Source organism: Myxine glutinosa, chromosome 2 (assembly GCF_964187855.1).
Source record: "Myxine glutinosa chromosome 2, kmMyxGlut1.1, whole genome shotgun sequence".
NCBI classification, from domain to species: domain Eukaryota; kingdom Metazoa; phylum Chordata; class Myxini; order Myxiniformes; family Myxinidae; genus Myxine; species Myxine glutinosa.
Genome location: NC_136262.1, coordinates 79,889,009 through 79,910,721, shown reverse-complemented (window position 1 = coordinate 79,910,721; position 21,713 = coordinate 79,889,009). Strand labels below are relative to the sequence as shown.

Below are 21,713 nucleotides of genomic sequence, written 5' to 3'. Positions count from 1 at the left end.
TACACGGGCTGGCGGAGCGGATAAGCGGTAAGCGGACTTAAAATTTTCCGAATCGCGCCCACCTTTAATATTTTGTTCACAAACCGACAGGGGTGAAAACATAACCTCCATCCACCTTTGGTGGTGGAGGTAATGAAACTTTGTACACCATTTATTTGTTGTGATATGCAGAAATTTTCAGCAATTATTTATTTTGCCTGCATGTTCTTTTTTTTTTTTTTTACCAGGCTGCATCATGCTGATTGGATGGCTTCAAGGAAAACACATTCTGGACATGTTTACTATTGGTGTCAGGTAACTAAGACCATGATGTTCTTTCCTTTTTTATCTACCCCTTTATAATCGCCTTCACTGTCTGCCTCAAAATCCATTCTTCCATAAAAGTCATAAATCCACTTCATGTGCAGAGATTTGCAGGCTGAAAAATTCATTTGTCATTGACATTTATTAGTTCTGCTATTTATCGTGTCTGTGTGTGTGTCTCTACACAAGCGCGCATCTGTGCGGTGTTTTTACACGTGTGTGCCAGCATGTATCTTTGTTCACACACGTGTCTTTGCTTGTGTTTGTTGTCGACGTCAAATAGTGAAATGGAGCCCTTGGTCTGACAGCCAAACCATGTTTTCATGTAATAATCTTGTTTTGGTGTCGTAATTTTTTTTTTTTTTGGTGCATTTTGCTTAATTTTACTGGACTTCTGTCGGCATTGGGCAATTTGAGATAATTAGCAGAACATAAAATGGCTACCAAAATACCAAATGTCTTCCTGAACAAATATGCAAATAGTCTAAGTATTGTCAGGCTGCTAAATATTGTACATCACTCAGGTCTTCACAATAGCCAAGTTTGAGGTTGCATAATTGATGTATTGTTTGTCACACATGGGTAATTTGCATAGATTCAATATTTACAGCTTGGTGAATGTACAGCGATTTTAAAGGCTGAAGGTGGTCTCGTGCAGATCGGGGTCGACAATTTTGATGCAGATATAGCATCTCGGAATGGTAAATTGTCAACCCATTCCTTAGCATTTCTCATGACTCAATTTTTTTCCTTCTTTAACGGCCACTATTATCCCACCTTGTGGTGTCGGCCATGGAAAGCTTGGCCTGAGTCTTCACAAACCGGCTCACCAGGCCTGACATTCGCCTAGTTAGTTCACTTAGCCATGGTGCTGCCATACTCGCCTACTCTTCACGAAGGACACCATGGGATTTTTAATGTCCACCAACCCATGCTGGTGGGTCCCCCAGTTTAACGTCCATCCGAGGGATGGCACACACATTGATGAATCACCCTGCCTATGAAACACTGAACTGACAGTTTATAGCTGTGTTGGGATTCTAAGCCAGACTAAACAGCTTAGAGGCGAGTAGTTCTTATGACTCAACCAGATGTTAAAACACCCCAAGAACAGGACATACCACGGGCCTTAAGAAGACAGAGATGACAAAGCAAACAGATGATGAGCTTAATATTGTCAGATGCAATGGCCACAAGAAGCCAGATATGCCACGTCAGTTTCTGAGGAAGGAAGCTCCTCCGCTGAGTATCTTTTCCCATTTGGTTGTGTCACAGCAGAGAGCTAGTGAGAGTAACCTTACTTTCTTGACAGATTTTGCAAAGAGTGATTGTCCTGAGTTTAATAGGTATAATACATGTTTGTGTCATGAGAAGAGATATTTCCTGAGCCAAAAACGAAAGCATTCTATATATCACCAATTGATATGCCACCAGCACATCCTGACATTATCATGACTGCCATGAGCAATGCACAGAAATTAACTCAAGAAACTGTACAAGATTTCACACTGTTGTTTAAGCCTGGTGTTGGCTTAGCGGTTAGGGTGCCGGCTTGGGATCCTGGGTTCGAATCCCGGTCGATCGCTGAATTAACGCCAGGGGGGTTGACTCAGCCTGTCATCCTTCCGAGGTCGGCAAATTGAGTACCAGCTTGCTGGGATGAATGATCACGGTGTGTACCCCGATTTAGAATAGGTACACCGTATCCCTGCGCATCGTAAGAGGCGACCAAGGGTTGGCGTCAGGAAGGGCATCCGGCCATAAAAACATCGCCTCAAACAGGGAACCATGATTGTCATGGGGCCCGCAAGGCTAACCCCCGCTCTAGCGGGGAAAATGGCCTTAAAACGATCATTCATTCATTCATTCATTCACAGCTCATCAACCACTGTACAGGGTTGCAGTGCAGGTCCAGCAGGCACATCCAGATCGATTTCCACATCTGATTCCCAGATTAGGTGAAATACATATGCTGATTTTTGTGGATGCTGTAGGAACATTGATGGCAGAGTCTGGCACAGACTTTGGAGGTGTGTGCAAAATGCTAACTAGAAATAAGTTTCCAATGAATAGAAGAGTTATGTGCATGGTGCCTGAGGAGCTACTCAGATATTGTCGGGCAAGGTCAGCTAAAGCACCATGATCATCTCTTGACTGGGCTGGAAGACCTGGCATCTAGACGTCACGCTGCAAATATGTGGGTTGATGTCTTCATAAAAGAGTACTTATTATGATGGTGTATGTAATGGTAGAACAAGAAGGTGATTGGCCTCTTCATGTACAGGCAGTTAAACTCAGGAAGCCTTATGTCTTTGCATCCAGGCACATCAGCTATGCAGGATATGGTGTGTAATATCTGAGGAGCATGGAGGCCTTGCCAGCAAATATGCTTAAACACTTCATGAAAGGTTCTCACGTGATGAGGCACATACAGGGATTGCAGAATGGCATCTGGAGTTGTATGTTTATTGAGACAAGTAATACATCGATTATGCAACCTCAAACTTGTCCATAGTGAAGACCGGAGTGAAATACACCGCACCTTTCCTATGCCATCTCCAGGGGCTGCATACCATCATTGCCGGGCACCGAAGGGGGCTTGGCAATGACGCACGCTGAAAGGGAGTACTCGGTTTTCACTCCCGTGGTTTACTTTCTTGTTTTCTTGTTTGTTGTACACCGCACCTTTCCTATGCCATCTTCAGGTGCTGCATACCGTCATTGCCGGGCACCGAAGGGGGCTCGGCAATGACACACGCTGAAAGGGAGTACTCACGTTTCACTCTGGTTGTTTGTTTTCTTGTTTGTTACTTGCCGGAAAAGATTGCCGGAAAGAAAAGAAAAGAAAAGACTTGCCAAAAATGGGCGCGGCAGGGTGGCCATATTGAAAAATCAATTTTTCTCAATCTGGTACTTCCTAATGTAGCTAGAAGGCTGAAACTTGGTGTGTAGACAGTATGTAACAAACATCAACACATATTACGGGTTTTGACGATGTCCGAAAAATGACCTCGTCGTGACCTATGACATGACTTGACCCATAAACATCAGTTTGGATGACGTCCAAGCTCTAAAAGTCACAAATACTGATCAAATTTGATGAAACTTGTGCCTTTTGCCACTTAAAGATATTTGAAAACACACATATAAACACACATATAAATTATATAGTTTGTTATGCATATTCTTACCATATTGATATAGACGAGTTGAGTTCAGGTTCCCTGGAACCCCTAGTTTTTTTTTTTCAAGTTACAGATTCTGATGAAATGGTGGTAGTTTGTGTTCTATGCCTGAATTGATTAATAATTTAATTTTTTAATGGTTATTATTTATTATTTTCATTATTAATCATTTATTTATTTTCTTTCTCATTTGGCCAATATCTCAGGCACCTTTTGAGCTGGGAAGCTAATATTTGGACATGACAGTGACCAAGTGATGTGGCTGTCAAGGATATTTTTGATTTATTGATTAATCATTTAATCGATTAATTATTTACTTTTTTATAAATGACTTATTTAATTAAATTTCTAAAAGATACATCTTCGGATGAAGCACTAGTGGTTTAGTTATGCTATTAGCCAATTGATTAAGAAAATATTTTGTGATAATCTTTTATTGATTTTAATTATACAATTAATCAATCAATTATTGTACACCTCTCCCTCCCAATGCAGTCTCTATGAGCTGCACTGCGGTATTGCCGGGCGCCAGAGGCGCCTCGGCAATGCCGCGCTGTAGGATATTTAATTATTTGGCATGGGGTACTTTGAATGTATCTGTACTTGTTGTACACCGCTCCTTTCCTATGCCATCTCCAGGCACTGCAAAACGTCATTGCCGGGCACCGAAGGAGGCTCGGCAGTGACGCACGCTGAAAGGGAGTACTCGGTTTTCACTCTGGTTGTTTGTTTTATTTTTTTCTTTCTTTCTTTCTTTCTTTCTTTCTTCTTTCTTTCTTGTTTGTCCGGGCGATATCTCAGCCATCCTTTGAGCTAGGAAGCTGAAAGTTCGGCACAATAGTGAGCAAGTCCTTTGTCAAAAAGTGAATTTTTTGTTTTTTGATTAATCAATTAATTGAGGAGTTATTTAATTATTAGCGATCAATTAAGTATATATTTAATTAATTAAATTTCCTTTCTCTTCTGACCATTAACTCGGGCACGTTTTGAGTTCGGAGGATCATATTTGGACAGGCCAATTACCAAGTGATTTGGCTGCAAAGGCTATTTTTGATTTATTGATCAATCAATTGATCGATTAATTATTTAATTATTCGATAAATGACAATTTTTTTTTTTTTAAGTTGCAGATTCTGATGAAATGGTGGTGGTTTATGTGTTCTATTAGCGAATTCATTAATTATTTCATTTTTGTATGATTTTTATTTATTTTCATTTTTAATTATGTTTTTATTTCTCATGTGGGCAATATCTCAGGCACCTTTTGAGCTCGGAAGCTGATATTTGGACATGACAATGACCAAGTTATTTGGCTGTAAAGGGTATTTTTGATTCATTGATTAATTAATTAATTGATTCATTATTTAATTATTCGATGAATGACGAAATTAATTATTTTTTTTAAAGTGACAGATTCGGATGAAATGGTGGTGGTTTATGTATTATATTAGCCAAATTGATTAACTATTAAATTTTTTAATGATTATTATTTATTTATTTTCATTATTAATCATTTATTTATTTTCTTTCTCATCTGGGCAATATCTCAAGCACCTTTTGAGCTTGGAAGCTAATATTTGGACATGACAGTGACCAAGTGATGTAGCTATAAAGGATATTTTTGATTTATTGATTAATCATTTAATCGATTAATTATTTATTGATTAACCAATAGATTATTTAATTTTTTATTAATGACTTATTGAATTAAATTTCTAAAAGATACATCTTTGGATGAAGCACTAGTGGTTTAGTTATGCTATTAGCCAATTGATTTAGAATATATTTTATGATGATCTTTTATTGATTTTAAATATGCAATTAATCAATCAATTATTGTGCACCTCTCCCTCCAAATGCAGTGTCAATGAGCTGCAATGCGGTATTGCCGGGCGCCGGGGGCGCCCCGGCAATGCAGCGCTGTAGGATATTTAATTATTTGGCATGGGGGTGGTGTACTTTGAATGTATCTGTACTTGTTTGTTTTCTTGTTTTTTGATTAATCAATTAATTGATGAGTTATTTAATTATTAGCGATTAATTAAGGACTTATACATTTCCTTTCTCTTCTGGCCATTATCTCAGGCACCTTTTGAGTTAGGAAGCTGATATTTGGACATGCCAATGACCAAGTGATTTGGCTGCAAAGGCTATTTTTTATTTATTGATGAATCAATTAATCGATTAATTATTTAATTATTTGATTAATGATGAATTCTTTTTTTTTTAGATCGTTACACATTCTGATGAAATGGTGGTGGTTTATGTGTTCTATTCGGCAATTGATTAATTATTTCATTTTTTTATGATTATTATTTATTTATTTATTTTCATTATTAATTATTTATTTATTTTCTTTCTCATCTGGGCAATATCACAGGCACCTTTTGAGATAGGAAGCTGATATTTGGACATGACAATGACCAAGTGATTTGTGTGTAAAGGGTATTTTTGATTTATTGATTAATCAATTAATCGATTCATTATTTATTGATTAATAGGTTGATAAATTAATTTTTTTTATTAATGACTTATTTTATTAAATTTCTTAAAGTTGCATGTTCGGATGAAGCACGAGTGGTTTATTTTTGATTTAGCCAATTGATTAAGAAAATATTTTATGACGATCTTTTATTGATTTTAATTATGCAATTAATCAATCAATTATTGCATACATCTCCCTCCAAATACAGTATCTATGAGCTGAATGGCGATGGCGCCCCGGCAATGCCGCGCTGGAGGATATTTAATTATTTGGCATGGGGGCGGTGTACTTTGAATGTGTACTTGTTTTCTTGTTTGTTTGTTTGTTTGTCTGGGTGATATCTCAGCCATCCTTTGAGCTAGGAAGCTGAAATTTCGTTCTGTTATGAACATGTTCTGTTATGAACATGTTCTGTTATTAATATTAACAGTGAAATAAATAATTGTGGAGACCGAATACCTTTGTCAATTTCAACTTATTTTCAGAGACAAGTTATTTGAAAAATTTGAAATTTGAGTTATTTGAAAACAGTACGTGTGTGTGTGTGTGTGTGTGTGTGTGTGTGTGTGTGTGTGTGTGTGTGTGTGTGTGTGTGTGTGTGTGTGTGTGTGTGTGTGTGTGTGTGTGTGTGTGTGTGTGTGTGTGTGTGTGTGTGTGTGTGTGTGTGTGTGTGTGTGTGTGTGTGTGCGTGTGTGTGCGTGCGTGCGCGCGCGCGCGTGTGTGTGTGCGTGCGTGAATATCCCTCTTTTTATCTCTTCCCCTCCTCTTTTATCTCTCTCACTCTTCTTTTTAATCTATTTATCTCCTCTTATCTTTCCTCTTTTACTTGCACAATACTTGATCCTTGCTGAATAGTTGCATAATATTCTGCTGTCTCCAACTAGCTTTGGAAGGTATTATAAGTGTACATTATTTGGCAAGCTGATTGCGATGACTCTTGTAAATTTATTTTTGCACACAACATGCATGTTGTTTTTCTTTTTCTTTGGTGCTTCAGTCTTGCAGTGGCTGCTATTCCAGAAGGTCTACCTATTGTAGTCACCGTCTCACTGGCACTGTGCGTGATTCGTATGTCAAAGAAAAACGCCATTGTGAAGAAGCTGCCTATTGTCGAGGCACTTGGTATGATGCCCATCCATTCTCATCAGGACTGATCTGGTGATTTTATATCTTATGAGGGTTTATCAGTTGATCTTAAAATTTATTATAATATTACAGTTTTTTGTGCTGTTTATTTGCTTGTATTTTTTTTTTGGGGGGGGGATTCAAGATCTTACAAGATTTTGGATACAAGATTTTTTTATTTTTTTTTGGGTTACAAGATCGAGGCTCGTGAAAGAGCTAACATTAATCACACAAAACGTGAAAGACACATAAAACATATAACAAGGGGAGCGGTAGACAAGATGGGGAGAGGGGGGGAAGCACACAAACACAACATTTGAGAGCAGGGACATCGGGAGATCTGTGGGAGGGAGAGGGCTTGGGGGAGGAGACGAGTGAAGGGGGGGGTTGGGGGGGGGGGAGAAGTATAAAACACTTGGACACTGCAAGGACTTCCAGGAAAGAAATTGGTATTTCAAAAAAGTGGATCTGGGGTGAATTAGTGGGGGTAGAAAAGATCAAGGTTTTGTATGGGGGAAGAGATGGTGGTGAACACCTGTTTTAAAGACCTGGAGGGAGGAGTGGGATTGAAGAGAGTGAGGGAGTTTGTTCCAGAGGTGGGAGAAAAGAGGAATGAAAGAGTGAAGTTAAGCAGAGAGTCTTGATTTTGGCAGTTTAACCATAAGAGGGTTGCTGGCAGATCTTGTGCGACCTGTCGGAATATTTGGGGGACAGAGCACAGAGAGCTGGGGGAGCAAGGCCGGAGAGGAGTCGGTAGAAGACAGAAAGACCACCAACCTGCCTGCGGTGAGTGAGTGAAAGGCCCTCAGAGTTAGCTTCATCGCGGGAGATTCCAATCATTCTGAAAGCTTTGGTTTCAACAGCGTGAAGCCGAGCGAGGTGTGAGGCAGGAGCCCAGAGGGGAGAACAGTATTCCATTGAGCTGCGGATGAAAGCCTTTTATGTGGTGAGGAGATCAGGTGTGCCAAGGAAGGACGTCGCACGACGGAGGATGCCCAGTTGTCGACTGGCTTTGGAGGCCAGCTTGGAAATGTGGTTTTCCCAGGAAAGATCATGGCAGATAATAAGACCCAAAAGCTTGAGTGACAGAACTTCTTGGAGAGGATTGTTGAGAAAGTAGATGGGAGGGTTGTCCAGTCGGTCTTTTTGGAAAGAGTCATAGTAAGAGTGTGAGATTTGTCAGGATTGAAAGACATGTTCCACTTGTTTGACCAGTCTGTGATTTTGTCCAGGTCTGCAGAGAGTGAGGAGGCTGCAGACTGCCGATCTGAGGGATGAGGAATGGAGCGGCAGAGAGTGGAGTCATGAGCAAAGAGATACAAAGGATTTTCCAGAGAGTCGGAGAGATCATTGATGAAGACCAGAAAAAGCACAGGGCCCAGAAAACTACCTTGAGAAACTCCAGCCAGAACAGGAAAGGGGAGATGAGAGAAATCCATTCAGGGCCACACGTTGACTACGTCCAGAGAGGAAGTCTGCAAGCCATGCGTGGAGATTTTCATGGATACCATTAGAGGAGAGTTTAGTGAGCAGAGCGGGGTGCCAGACCGTATCGAAGGCACGTGATATGTCAAGGGAGACAGCTCTGATTTCCTGTTTGGCATTGAGGACCTCCATCCATTGTTGAGACAGCAGAAGCAGCATGTCCAGAGTAGAATGACCTGGTCTGAATCCAAATTGATGATCAGAGATCAAGCCATTGGAGAAGAGGAAGGATTTGATAACCGAAGCAATGATGGATTCCATGACTTTGCTGATAATTGGGAGCAGGCTAATTGGTCTGTAGTTGCACGCTGTTTTTGCACCTTTTTGTGTAAAGCGGTAATGTTTGCTGATTTCCAAGATGATGGCAGATGACCTTGAGCAAAAGAGAGGGTGATGAGAACAGAGAGAGGGTGAGATAGAGCGGCAGAGCAGGATTTTAATACCTGTGGGCTGATGCCGTCTGGTCCAGTTGCAGAATCAGAGTCGAGGGTTGACAAAAACTTCTCCACCTTGTCAGGAGAGATGGACACAGAGTCCAGGAAGGAGCAGCTGGGTTTGACTGGTTAAGGTGGGTACCGAGAGAGATGGGTTTGGCACACAAGATTTTGAGGCAAGCACAGAGTTGAGGCATTCGGCTTTGTCACGTGCGGTGTCAACTTTGTAGCCATTTGAGGTAAGGTCGGGGATGGAGGGGGAACAAACACCAGGAACAGATTTGACCAGATGCCACCAGGATTTGGAGGAAGGAGACAGGTTTGAGAGTTCATTCTTGAGTGTGGAGAGATAGTGCTTCCTGGCACTCCTGAGGGTAGACAGACACTTGTTCTGAGTTTTGTGAAAGGAACTGAGATTACCTTCAGTTGCATTAGCCTTCCATGAGGTGAAGGCAAGTTGCTTCATGGCAACTGCCTCACCACAAGCTTCAGTGTACCATTGACGGGAGGAAGGGTACGACAACTGAAGACGAGATGGGATAAATCTGTGCATGAGAGAGAGCAGTTTATTTTGGAAGAATTCCCAGGAAGAGTTGATGTCAGAGGCAGTTGAGATGGGAGACCAGTCCAGATGATTGATTGATGGATGGTTGGGGGGGAGTTTTGAAGGGGAGGGGCTGGGGGGAGATTTGAAGGTGAGGGGAAAAGTAGGAGATTTGGAGGGGAGGGGTGAGCGGGGATTTTAGGAGAGGAGGGGCGAGGGGGAGGGGGATTTAAAAGGGAGGGGGGAGGAGGGAGGTTAGGAGGGGAGGTGTGAGGGGGGAGTATAGAAAGTGGATGATTAATGAAAAACGAACATTTATAACAAATTGTGTTTTTTGTGATTTTCAAGTCGGAGATCCGTTTAAAAACGGTAGAGGAGGGGTGGAATGAAGGTGAGTTTAGAGCATGTAGGGAGGAAGAATTGTCAGAGATTGAATATTTTTTGAAGTGGAATGAATTGAAGAGGAAATTGAGAAAAGCCTTTTAAACAGGAAGAAAAACAGTGTGTTGTAATATTCCATTGAATAAATCATTGCAGGGGAAAGTTGAAACAATATTTAAACAAAACCGTGAAAAACAATCTTATATTCACAAAATACCGACGGGGAGAGGGAGCCTCGAGGGACAACCACGTGTCACGTGAACAGGGCAAAAGGTGGAAGACAAGGAGATAAATGGGGTGGGGAAAGGCAGCGCACGTGGAGAGAAGCACGTGGACAGAAGCACAAGATGAGAACAGCACACGTGGAGAAAAGGAAATAAATGTTTTTTTTGTTTTTTTTGGGGCGGGGGAGGGTATTTAAAGCGTTAGACAAAGAGTAGATGTTCGGGGGAGAAGCGAAAAATCTAAGAAACGAGCAATACAGTGAAGGAAAGAACATAAATTAACAAAAACACCGACTGAGGAAGCCTCAGGTTACAAGGTCGTGCACGCGGAGCGAACAGAAAACGATTAATTAATTACAAGTTACACGGATTACAAACTAAAACTAACTATGAACACACAAAACACGTAAACAATAAAATAACGAGTGGAAATTTGACAAACACAAGAATGGAAAAATACTTAAACTTTTGATGACGTGGAGAAATCAAAAATTGCCACCTCAAATTAAAAGGTTTGCTTTGTTGTGTTATTTTATTTTTTTCATTCTGAACGTCTATGGAACTATTCATTGCTCTATTGTGTTATTTTTATACTCTGGAATGGGCTTGACAAATCACATAACATTAGTTACATTGTGTTATCCTGTTTGTGCTGATGATATGTGCACTTTAAAATAAGATGCATAATATACTGGATGTAGTGCTGGGACTTAGTAGCAAAAACTCGGTATGGATCCGGCTCTGTAATTTTGGCAACAATTTACCGGGTCCCGGTTTGGCCTGGAACTCAGATTAGTATGCAAATTATGTTGTTTTTTTTTTTTACACAATCGAGGCTCGTGGAAGAGCTATAATCAAGCGAATGTAAATCAATCACATGGGGGAGGCATGGCCTCAATCTAAGCTGTGCTGACAGGTACAGCTGGCTGCAGCACTGCTCGCATTACAATAAAACAATATCCTATGCAGGAAATGATAGCGATGAATTAGTGACTTGATAATGCAAAGTTTACTTCCATTCCCTTCATCCTTTTATCTAGATATAAAAGGAGCCGAGTTCCTCCATCCCGCATCATTCTAATGGGTTTCTGCTGGCGTAGAATAATACAAATGGTACCGTTGGAAAGGTAATAATGTATTTACTTTGAAGGAAAAATTTTCTGTTGAATCACAAACTTGCCCGTTTTAAAAGCCTATTTTCCACATTTGAATAAGAAGTCGTACCAATGGTGTCTTCACACAGTGGTTCGAATGAAACATTTATTATTCTATGAAAGCAGGAACCATTTTGAAGAACACGGAAGGAGCACATAAAATTACATGTTGTAATATTTCTCAAAGCAATACAAAAGGTACAGGGAAGGAGCTGCAACTGGAAGTGGTGAAACTTCCTCAATCCCAAACCACTATTCACTTCCACTCATATATTCCTCTCTTTTCCCGCTTGTGGAACTGGAACCACCTTCCACACTCTTCGATCCAAATCTTCCCTACGGTCTTCAAGATGGCTGTTCACCTCCATATCAGGTCACACCCCATCCAAAGCCATGATCTTTTCTACACATGTTAAACCACCTCTCCGGCCTAGCTCTCTCTGCTCTGTCTGTACTCTGTTCCCCAAATATTCCTGCAGGATGCACAAGATCTGTCAGCAGCCCTCTTCTGGTGAAACTGCCAAAATCAAGATTCTCTGCTCACCTTCACTCTTTCATTCCTCTTTTTTCCCGCCTCTGGAGCAAGCTCCCACACTCTCTTCAATCCCATTCCTCCCTCTAGGTCTTTAAAATAGCTGTTCACCACCATCTCTTATCTTCCCCCTTCCAAAACCGTGATTTTTTTTTTGTACCCCCATTAATCCACCCCAAATATATCTCCTTCAAATTCCATTTTCTTTCCTGAAGGTCCTTGTAGTGTCCATCTTGTGTATCCTGTGTACCCCACCCCATCTCTCTCCCTCCCACAGATCTGCTGATGTTCCTGTTTGCTGCTGTTGTTGTGCTTCCCTCTATCTCCCCTCTTGTTTCCCACTAGCTTTATTATATGCTCAATGTGTTAGCTCTTATACGAGCCTCGACTTGGTATACAAAAAAACAGACCGCTACCTCGATCGCTCCCGAAAATAGAAAATAACCTGAGTTACGTACGTGACGCAAAAACATGCATACTGCTTATGTGCATATATAATACATTGTTGTTATATAGCTTGGATAATTCCAATTGCACTGGCCTACATGCTGACACCAGAGGTCTGAAGCCTGAGGCCTATACGTACCTTCACCTCCACATGGCCGATGACTCCAATTGGCTGCAACCTTTCAATATTTTATGGTCCCTTTAACAGTTGCTTAGGTTATTTTACAACCTAAGAGACTGTTAAAGTGCTCTGTGGAAGACCCTGGAAGCAGCCGGAACACCTTCATTTTTGCTCCGTCTCATCCGGGACCTGCATGACAGTACCACATCAAGGCTACGCATTGGAAGTGTTGTCTCCGGATCTTTCCTCACCACCTCGGGTGTCCGCCAAGGCCGCATCCTCGCTCCAGCTTTATTCTGTTGTGCCATCGACTGGATCCTGGATCCTGGGTCAGTGTCAGGAGACCTTGGAAAAACTGTTGGCGGTGCACTCTTTATGGAACTGGACTACGCTGAAATAAACTACTGAGTGTGGTTTATTTGGAATATTCAGTATCTGCAGTCTATCAACAAAATTCAGAGTATTCACCACCTCGTCCTCCTGTATGGGTCCAGATCCTGGACGTTGCTCATAAGAGTACGGGCGAAAACTCCAGGCCCTCCACATGAGGTGTCAGCGTCACATCCTTGGAGTCAAATGTTTTGACTTTGTCATTATCAAGACAATATCACAAAAAACCGGTCTCGATGACATCTACAACACCATTTCGCATAGCCACCACTCCCTTTTTGGGCACGTTTGGAGATTGCCCGACAACACACCTGTACAGATTGCTCTCAAATTAAGTGTCTTATGTTCACGGAGGAATGAACCCCGGCCCGGACTGGAAACCGCTCTGAGGCTGCCCCTGTAGCTCGTGGGTACATCAGCTTGAGGTAGACCACAAGTCACAGGCACAACAGTTGTGCCAGTCTGCATTTGACAGGAAGAAATGGGTGACTGAACATCCCTGTGCTGCATTCGAAGTAATATGATAATGATGAATGATATGTAATCAAATACTAACTATTGTACTACTTGAATTTACTTTTAAGTTGATCTGTTCCAATAGTTGTGCTTACCCAAAATGGGTGGACTGAACATAAAAAGTGCTGCTGTTCTGCAATGGTAAAACATATATCTGTAGAAATACCAAGAAATAAAAGTGACCTTCTTTACTCTTGCCTCGCATTCATATTTTGATCTCAAATTCAAATTTATTGAGTATACAGCGAAAATAACAAATTGACTTTATTGTTCCAATACTTATGGAAGGCACTGTATTTGCCACGAAAGAGCATTGCTTTAATGCTTGGCTCATTCCTTATTTATTTATTTTTCTGCAGGATGCTGCAATGTCATTTGTTCGGACAAAACGGGCACACTCACCAAAAATGAAATGACTGTGACTTGCCTTTGGACAGCAGATGGTCTTCATGCTGATGTAAGAATTCCTGTCCATTGTTTTTGTTCTTGAGCAAATGTTTATCTAAATATAATGTGAATTTGCCATCATGTAAAACTGGATCTTAAAACTCTGTTTGCAATTACATCAAGCATTCTTAACCTTCAGACAACCATTGAGACAAAATATATTGAAGTTTCACTGTGACTTTGGGGGTGTAGCTACACCCGATTTATCATCCGAAGGTTAAATTAATTGCTAAAATCAAACATTTTGTATCCAAACTTTCTTTTGCCCATTGTGTCCTTTAAAGCATGAAGCAATGTTTAAATTATTTAATACTTAACATTTCAGTTGCATGTATGAAGTATTGCAATGACTGGCTTAAATGCGTGAACTAAAATATCTCTCGACAGGTAACAGGTGTGGGCTATAATGCAGACGGTGATGTGCGACTGGATGGCGAGTGTGTGCATGGTTTTTCTCACCTGTCTATCACCAAGGTTGTTGAGGTAATCTTTTGTGATTGGTATACGTCTTAATGAAATTTCTCGACACAAATGTATTCCCAATTTCAGGGTTATCCTAATTCATTCATGTATATTACATTTAGTGATCAATGAATTAGCGATGAACTCTTACTACATGGATGCCAATAAGCTTTCTTTTTAATCAGCGATCTAAGTCTCTTAGTGGAGCTCATACACATATTTATTATCGGACAAGGACAAAAGATGTGGCAAGGATAGGAATGACATTAAGAGCTGATGGACAAATCACTAGAATGCAAGATTTAATATTGGGACAAATACACCAATCATTGTTATTGTCGTATGGATATGAGGAAGTATTCTCTATTTCTTGGTCTCTGCTTCAGAAAAACCTAATGTGCGCCTGGGTGACGGGTCAGTGCAGGTCAAATCTTTCCCAATGCCGATTGTAGTTAACTTTGAACTACTGGACTGAGATAGCTTCCACATCTTGCTGTGGCAAACTGCTCCAGTTATCCGCTACTCCATTGCTGAAGAATTTGCTTCTAACTTCCAGGCGACTTCTTTCTTTGAACAACTTCATAGAGTGCTCCCTTGTAGTTGAATAGTGGCATTGAGTGAAAAAGTTCTCTGGATCCAGTTTGACAATTTCATGCAATATTCAATGCACCAATATTATTTAACTGCCAAACTATTTAACAAGTAAATTGCCATATAATTGGTTTAGCAATACCGATGCTCTGTCAAGAGTCTCGTACATGAATGATCGATGGTGGACTTGGCACTATAGATAGACCAGACTAAATGTGAAAAACAGAATATGCCCTCCTTCAAGCTCATTGATGAGCTAGTTTGCTTAAATAATCAGTCTGATCAGTGAGATGGAAATTCTTCTGGGGCTTCTTTAATTTTCATTTTCATTTTTTTCCCAAAAATCTTTGAAATCCAAAATTGTAATACTACTTACTGCCTTTGGTCTGATTTGAACCAAATATATCTTTCATTTGGTGGTGTCCTTACCACTAGATATTAGGACTGTGATTGTGGTTCTGTTGTCGACAGATATATTTCCCTCCCCTTCACCCTCTTACCATTTTGGCATATATTTACTGCATCCATAATCCATGTGAATTAGGCAGAATTTGTTGAATTTCGTATTTTGTTTGGAAATTGGTAGAGAGAGAGAGAGAGAAGGAGAAGGAGAAGGAGTGTGTGTCTAATATCTAGTGGTAAGGACACCACCAAATTAAAGAGATCTTTGGTTCAAATCAGACCAAAGGCAGTAGGTCGTATTACAATTTTGGATTTCATAGATTTTTGGGAAAAAAAAGAAAAATGTAAATAAAAGAAGCCCCAGAAAAATTTCCATCTCACTGATCAGACTGATTATTTAAGCAAACTAGCTCATCAATGAGCTTGAAGGAGGGCATACTGATGAGACGAACACTTAACCCAGCCACTGAGCTTGAATACTGTGGGTACCAGCTACGTCACAACAATGACGCCACTTTTCTCACTGCACTCAGCGAGGCATTTCCTCTGCCCCATGGATGCCAATTGATGGGGATTATTCGTGCTCTATCCTTTTAAATGCTGAGCATCTAGCAAGGAAGCAGCATGTACCATTTTAAAGTCTTTGTGTGACTCGGCCGGGGTTTGAACCGCCGATCTCTCAGACTCGGAGCGGTTATTTGATTTAATCTATCTATAATTCCAGTAATCTCTGTGTGTATGTTTGTATGTTTGTATGTTTGTATGTATGTATGTATGTATGTATGTTTGTCTGTGACCGCTGTTTCTCGACAACCACGAGTCCGATATACTTGCAACTTGCCAGGTATATTGCTGGGGACCCGAGGATGTGCCTTTTCAAGGTTTGAAATTAATCGGACAAGTAGTTACCGAGCTATGGCGATTTCTTTACCAAACACCGCAAGCCGTTCGCTTTGGACCAAACCATTGCATGTAAATAGAGGGGGGGGGGTTCTGTGGTCGTTGCGAATGGACCAAACCATTCATGTAAATAGAGGAGGGGGGGGGGGTTCTGTGGTCGTTACTGCCACGTGGTTTCAAAGTTTTTTTTTGTTGTTGTTGTTTGCACGCATGTTTGTTTGCACCCACGTACGGGCACGCCCTAGGATGTTTACACACACACACCCCTACACAAATTTTTTTTTTTTTTTTTTTTGGCAAGGAACGGGCACCCACGTACGGGCACGTCCTAGCTTATATATAGTACGGGCATGCCCTAGTTTATATAAATCAAATAACTTTTCATGCCATTTTCATTTGAGGATATGCCAGGTGTTGTGTAGCAGGACTATATTTCCCTGCAACAGAAGGGTAAACTATAACTTGCCTTATCTAATTAATATAACTTATTTCAGTTTAAAACTGTTAACATCAATTATAATGTTAACCATTTTCTTTTCCTTCCAAAATGTATGAAGCTCATAAACAACTGGGTTTGAGAAATAAAATATGGTTATTGCTTATATTTACTTACGACCTGAAATATTTTGTTTGCTAATTTTCTTTCACAAGGCTGGCTGTGTCTGCAACAACACAATTGTTCGTGAAAACAACCTAATGGGACAGCCCACGGAAGGTGCCCTCCTTGCACTTGCAATGAAGGTGAGGTCACATTTCTTTGAGGACAGCACATTCTATGAGTATCTAAATTAAAAGTTTGTATCAATACATTGGACTTCGTTCATTATCATTCACTTTTGGGAGATCTACCTATGTCATGTATCGGGGCGAAGGGGGTTGGGGTTGTAGGGGTGGTGGGCGAATTCACAGAGGAAATGAGGCCAATGGGCAGGATATTGGAGGCAAGGAAGGGCAAACGTTTTTCTTGAGATTGGAGTTGGGTTGGAGAAAAATAAAAGGTTGGGAAGACATTTTAATGAGGGGACAGGAGGAAATGGGATTGTTTGGGACATTTATCTGAAGGGGAGGTGATAAATGCACCATATTACTAATGGTGATGATTTGATCGACTTGTAATATTTTGTTTCATAAGCCTGAGCCATAAAATACTTGATCCATAAATTCCTATATAATAATGAATTTCTTTCAATTATTCTTTGTTGATTAGATTTCAATAGAGGGCAATCGGCACTTCATTTCTTTTAAAATTGCACATTAACAGGCTATGATAACAAGACGGTAACTAGAATTTATAAATAAAGAACCAATGACGTTAATATTTAACGATATATCTAATTTTGTGATACACATTATTTGACCAATGATTGGACAATAGGGAGCTCATTTTGAACTGGATTTCTTATTGTACACGACTTTTGTTATTATTTATTTATTTGTTTGGTTTCAGTTAGTGGGGGTCCTGGAAAATCAGAGTGCATCAGTAAACAAAATTGTGCACAAATGATGCGTTGACAAAAAACGGATGCACCGCAGTGCAAGGAGAGGAATTTTTAGGAAAAGAAGGGAGAATGGAGGAGCTTGGAGGGTGTACGTAAGCTCAGTGGTGGAAATTGGGGGAGACCACAAGGTGGAGGTGGCAGCTGATTTGAACTCTATGAACTCAGGAAGATGGTCCCACCAGTGATAAAAGAGGGGTTTGAAAGAATGTATGTGTTAATGTTGCGTGCTATTGTGTTTCGGTGCTTCATGCTGATTGGTCAACAGTTTATTATCTTTCCATTTGACACATGATTCAACTTCAACAATCGACACTGTTGTTACAATGTTGTCGTTCCACTGCACAAGGAAAACTGAACGAGTGTAATTGTACAACTAGTTAATTGATCCTTGTGGATGCTTCCTAAAATTCCCAAAAGGTTTTGGATCTGGAAGTGGATAATATCTGCTTCTGTTGGTGAATAGGGTGCCAGTTGTGGCAGTTCACTCTTTGATAAGATACTTCGAGTTTCACAAATGGAACAAGATTGTCAAATTTGATGCGGTTCGGAGAGCTCAGAAATGCGCTCATCAACCATGTCACCTTCCATTCTAAGCTTGCAATCATTGTTCTTTTTGTTTGCCAGAGTTATGACTCCATTTGTAGGACATGAGATATTTTGTGTAACCCAAATAGGATGATCGCATTTACTTGACGTTTTTCCTGTGGCTTGTCCTTTACAGATGGGTCTGAAGGGACTACGAGAAGATTACATTCGAAAGTCAGAAATACCTTTCAGCTCTGAGCAAAAATGGATGGCAGTGAAGTGTGTTCATAAAACACAGAAGGTAATGTTGCATTTACTTTATCAATTACTAGCAGAAGTACCTGGCGTCGCCTGGCGGGGGAGGGGGGAGTGATGGCGGGAAAGGGAGGGGAGAGGGGGGGAAGGGGGGAGGGGTTAGGGGAGGGGAGGGAGGAGGGTAGGGGAGGGAGGAGAGAAGGAGGGGGGGGGAAGGGGGGAGGGGTTAGGGGAGGGGAGGGAGGAGGGTAGGGGAGGGAGGAGAGAAGGGGAGGGGGAGGGGGGAGGCTGGAGAGGAAGGGGGTTCATATATATGCTGGTGGGTGAATGGGGTGAATGTGGCATTCATCACGTTTCTGAGTTAAGTGTGATGCAGATCAGGAAGAGGAAGAAGCCGTACTACCAACTTCGTACACTTCCGGAATTGTTTGATTTATTTGTATTCAAATGTCTGTTGATTGTTTTGTATTTATTTATGCGAATGTTTACTTGTATATAACTGTCATTAATTTAAAAAGGCTTCGGCACTATCGAGCTTTTTTGAATTTTTTTTGAATTTTTATTTTTTGTTGGCCTAAAACACTCACAGGCACTCACTGATGAACCTCTGAAAGTTTGATGAAGATCCGTTCAGCCATGTCTGAGAAAAATGGTGACAGACAGACAGACACACACAGACATCTCTCTTACATAGTAGATTACTTCGTATTGGAAGAGCTTTTGTAGTTTAATGTGGCACTCCCTCCATAATGGCAACTGTGTGGTGCTAGCGATGTCATGGTATTGGGTAGTTTAATCTATTTTAAACTAGAACGTCACTCGGTAGAGCGCATACCTCCACCAGGCTGAACAGTTTGTTTTGTATCCCACTGATAGGTCGGATCTGGATTGGGACGTGAACAAAAATATAATCTGCTTGTTCTTGTCACCGAACCAACTCGTCCACCAAGTTTAGTCATAACTCGTCCATAACCTTTTAAAATAACATATCATATAGTGCATTCATAAAGTATTCAGACCCCTTCACTTTTTTTCACATTTTGTTATGTTGCAGCCTTATGATGAAATCGTTTAAATTAATTTTTTCCCTCATCAATCTACCCTCAATACCCCATAATGACAAAGAGAAAACGGGATTTTAAAAAGTTTTGCAAATTTATTAAAAAGAAAAAACTGAAATATCACATTTACATAAGTATTCATACCCTTTGCTATGACACTTGAACTTTAGCTCAGGTGCCTCCCATTTCTCTTGATCATCTTTGACATGTTTCTACACCTTGATTAGAGTCCACCTGTGGTAAATTCAATTGATTGGACATGATTTGGAAAGGCACACACCTGTCTATATAAGGTCTCACAGCTGACAAGGCATATCAGAGCAAAAACCAAGCCATGAGGTCGAAGGAACTGCCGGCAGAGCTCAGAGACAGGATTGTGTCGACGCACAGATCTGGGGAAGCCTACAAAAAAAATTCTGCTGCATTGAAGGTTCCCAAGACCACAGTGGCCTCCATAATTCTTAAATGGAAGAAGTTTGGAACAACCAGGACTGACTCTTCCTAGAGCTGGCCGCCCGGCCAAACTGAGCAATCGGGGGAGAAGGGCCTTGGTAAGAGAGGTGACCAAGAATCCGATGGCCACTGGCTGAGTTCCAGAGATCCTGTGTGGAGATGGGAGAAACTTCCAGAAGGAAAACCATCACTGCAACACTCCACCGATCTGGGTTTGTGGCAGAGTGGCCAGACGGAAGCCTCTCCTCAGTGAAAGACACATGAAAGCCTGCTTGGAGTTGGCAAAAAAAGCACCTAAAGGACTCTCAGACTGTGAGAAACAAGATTCTGTGGGCTTTCATGTGTTCAAGGGGTTTTTTCTGCCGTGTTAACATGTATAAATAGCTTATCATGCCGTTTTTGTGGGAGCAATGGCCTCTACAGGAAGTAAAAATATTATAAACCAAAAGCATGTTTGATTGCCTTTTTAAATCGTCGATAATGCTATTTAACACTGAACTGAAATAAATTTGGAGGCATCTAGACATTAGTCCATGCTTATCACATTGACGATCACACCTGATCGTAGATCTACTGCAATCTATATACCCCACAAGTGTTAATAACACGACCCTTCCTGTCGTTTCCATGGAGTTCTTCCAATGAGTGTTTGTGGCGTTTTGCCAAAGCTCCTTCTCATTCCAAAGTCTCATTCCAAAACATAACACTGCACTGCCCTCCCACGAAAACGGCATGATAAGCTATTTATACACGTTAACACGGCAGAAAAAACCCCTTGGGGAGGTGGGATATTATTGGTATTAATATTGTTTTGTAATAAAGTTAATATTATACTGTTATCGTTAGTTTTGTTGTTATAAGCATCCTCGGAAAAACGCCACGACAAAGCTAATTTAACATGGATATACACCTCAACACGCATCCACATTGGCAGCAATGGTGTGGAAACCCCGCTTGGGGGAGAAAACCCCCTTGGGGAGGGGGGGAAATGAATGGGCAATAACCTTCATTGTGTAACCCTTAGTCATCCTGTCAAGTTTGAGGGTTGAGATATTTATACACGTTTATATTCAGTCAATTTGCCAATTGATTAATAATTTAAATATTTTACCATTACTCGAAGACTCATTTTGCCATTTGCCTCGAAGACTCGAATTTTACCATTCTGACTCGAAGGTCACAAGAAACTCATTTTGCAATGAATGTTCGTTTCCCATTAATCGTACAACACTTTTTAAAATCCAAACTCACCCCTCCCCTCCAAATCTTCCCCATCACCCATCCCTTTCAGATCTCCCCCCTTGCCCCTTCCCTCCTAAACTCCCCCCTCACCCCTCCCCTCCTAGACTCCCCCTCACCCTCCCGTTCTAGACTCCCCCTTGCTCCTCCCCTCCTAGACTCCCCCTTGCTCCTCCCCTCCTAAACTCCCCCCCTCACCCCTCCCCTCCAATTTTTTTTTTTTTTTTTTTGTATACATGATCGAGGCTCGTGAAAGCTAGCATTTGTCACACTAGTCTTTTATCACACCAGTCGTGAAAGTGCCAAAACTAGTCTCGCTCTCGCTCTCGCTCTCCTTCTCCTTCTCCTGTTTGCTCATTCCCTTATTGATTCCATGACTTTCTCCACTACCCTACTTGTCAGTTTATACCCTCTTAACCTCTATCATCATGCTCTTCCATGCTTTTATCTCGGGGAGGAGGGGGAACCCACCTTTTTCTCCGACTAAGAATAACTTACGTTTTTTGGGGGGAACATGATGGAACTGTCTGATTTTTCATTTGTTGTTTTTTCA

At 41.0% G+C, this 21,713-nt stretch overlaps 1 protein-coding gene across 5 annotated transcripts in view; it reads left to right on the top strand.

Moving 5' to 3' along the window:
- Positions 1-21,713, top strand: part of ATP2C1 (ATPase secretory pathway Ca2+ transporting 1) — a 138,125-nt gene that overhangs the window by 55,071 nt on the left and 61,341 nt on the right. For all 5 annotated transcript variants that reach the window (XR_013622697.1, XR_010983384.2, XM_068107945.2 and 2 more), the window contains 6 exons: positions 228-294; positions 6,971-7,095; positions 13,686-13,783; positions 14,161-14,256; positions 16,780-16,869; positions 18,349-18,453. Coding sequence is in view for 3 of the 5 variants with exons in the window: in XM_068107945.2 (XP_067964046.1) it covers positions 228-294; positions 6,971-7,095; positions 13,686-13,783; positions 14,161-14,256; positions 16,780-16,869; positions 18,349-18,453 (581 nt within the window). In the remaining 2 variants the exon portion in view is untranslated. The remainder of the gene's footprint in view (positions 1-227; positions 295-6,970; positions 7,096-13,685; positions 13,784-14,160; positions 14,257-16,779; positions 16,870-18,348; positions 18,454-21,713) is intronic.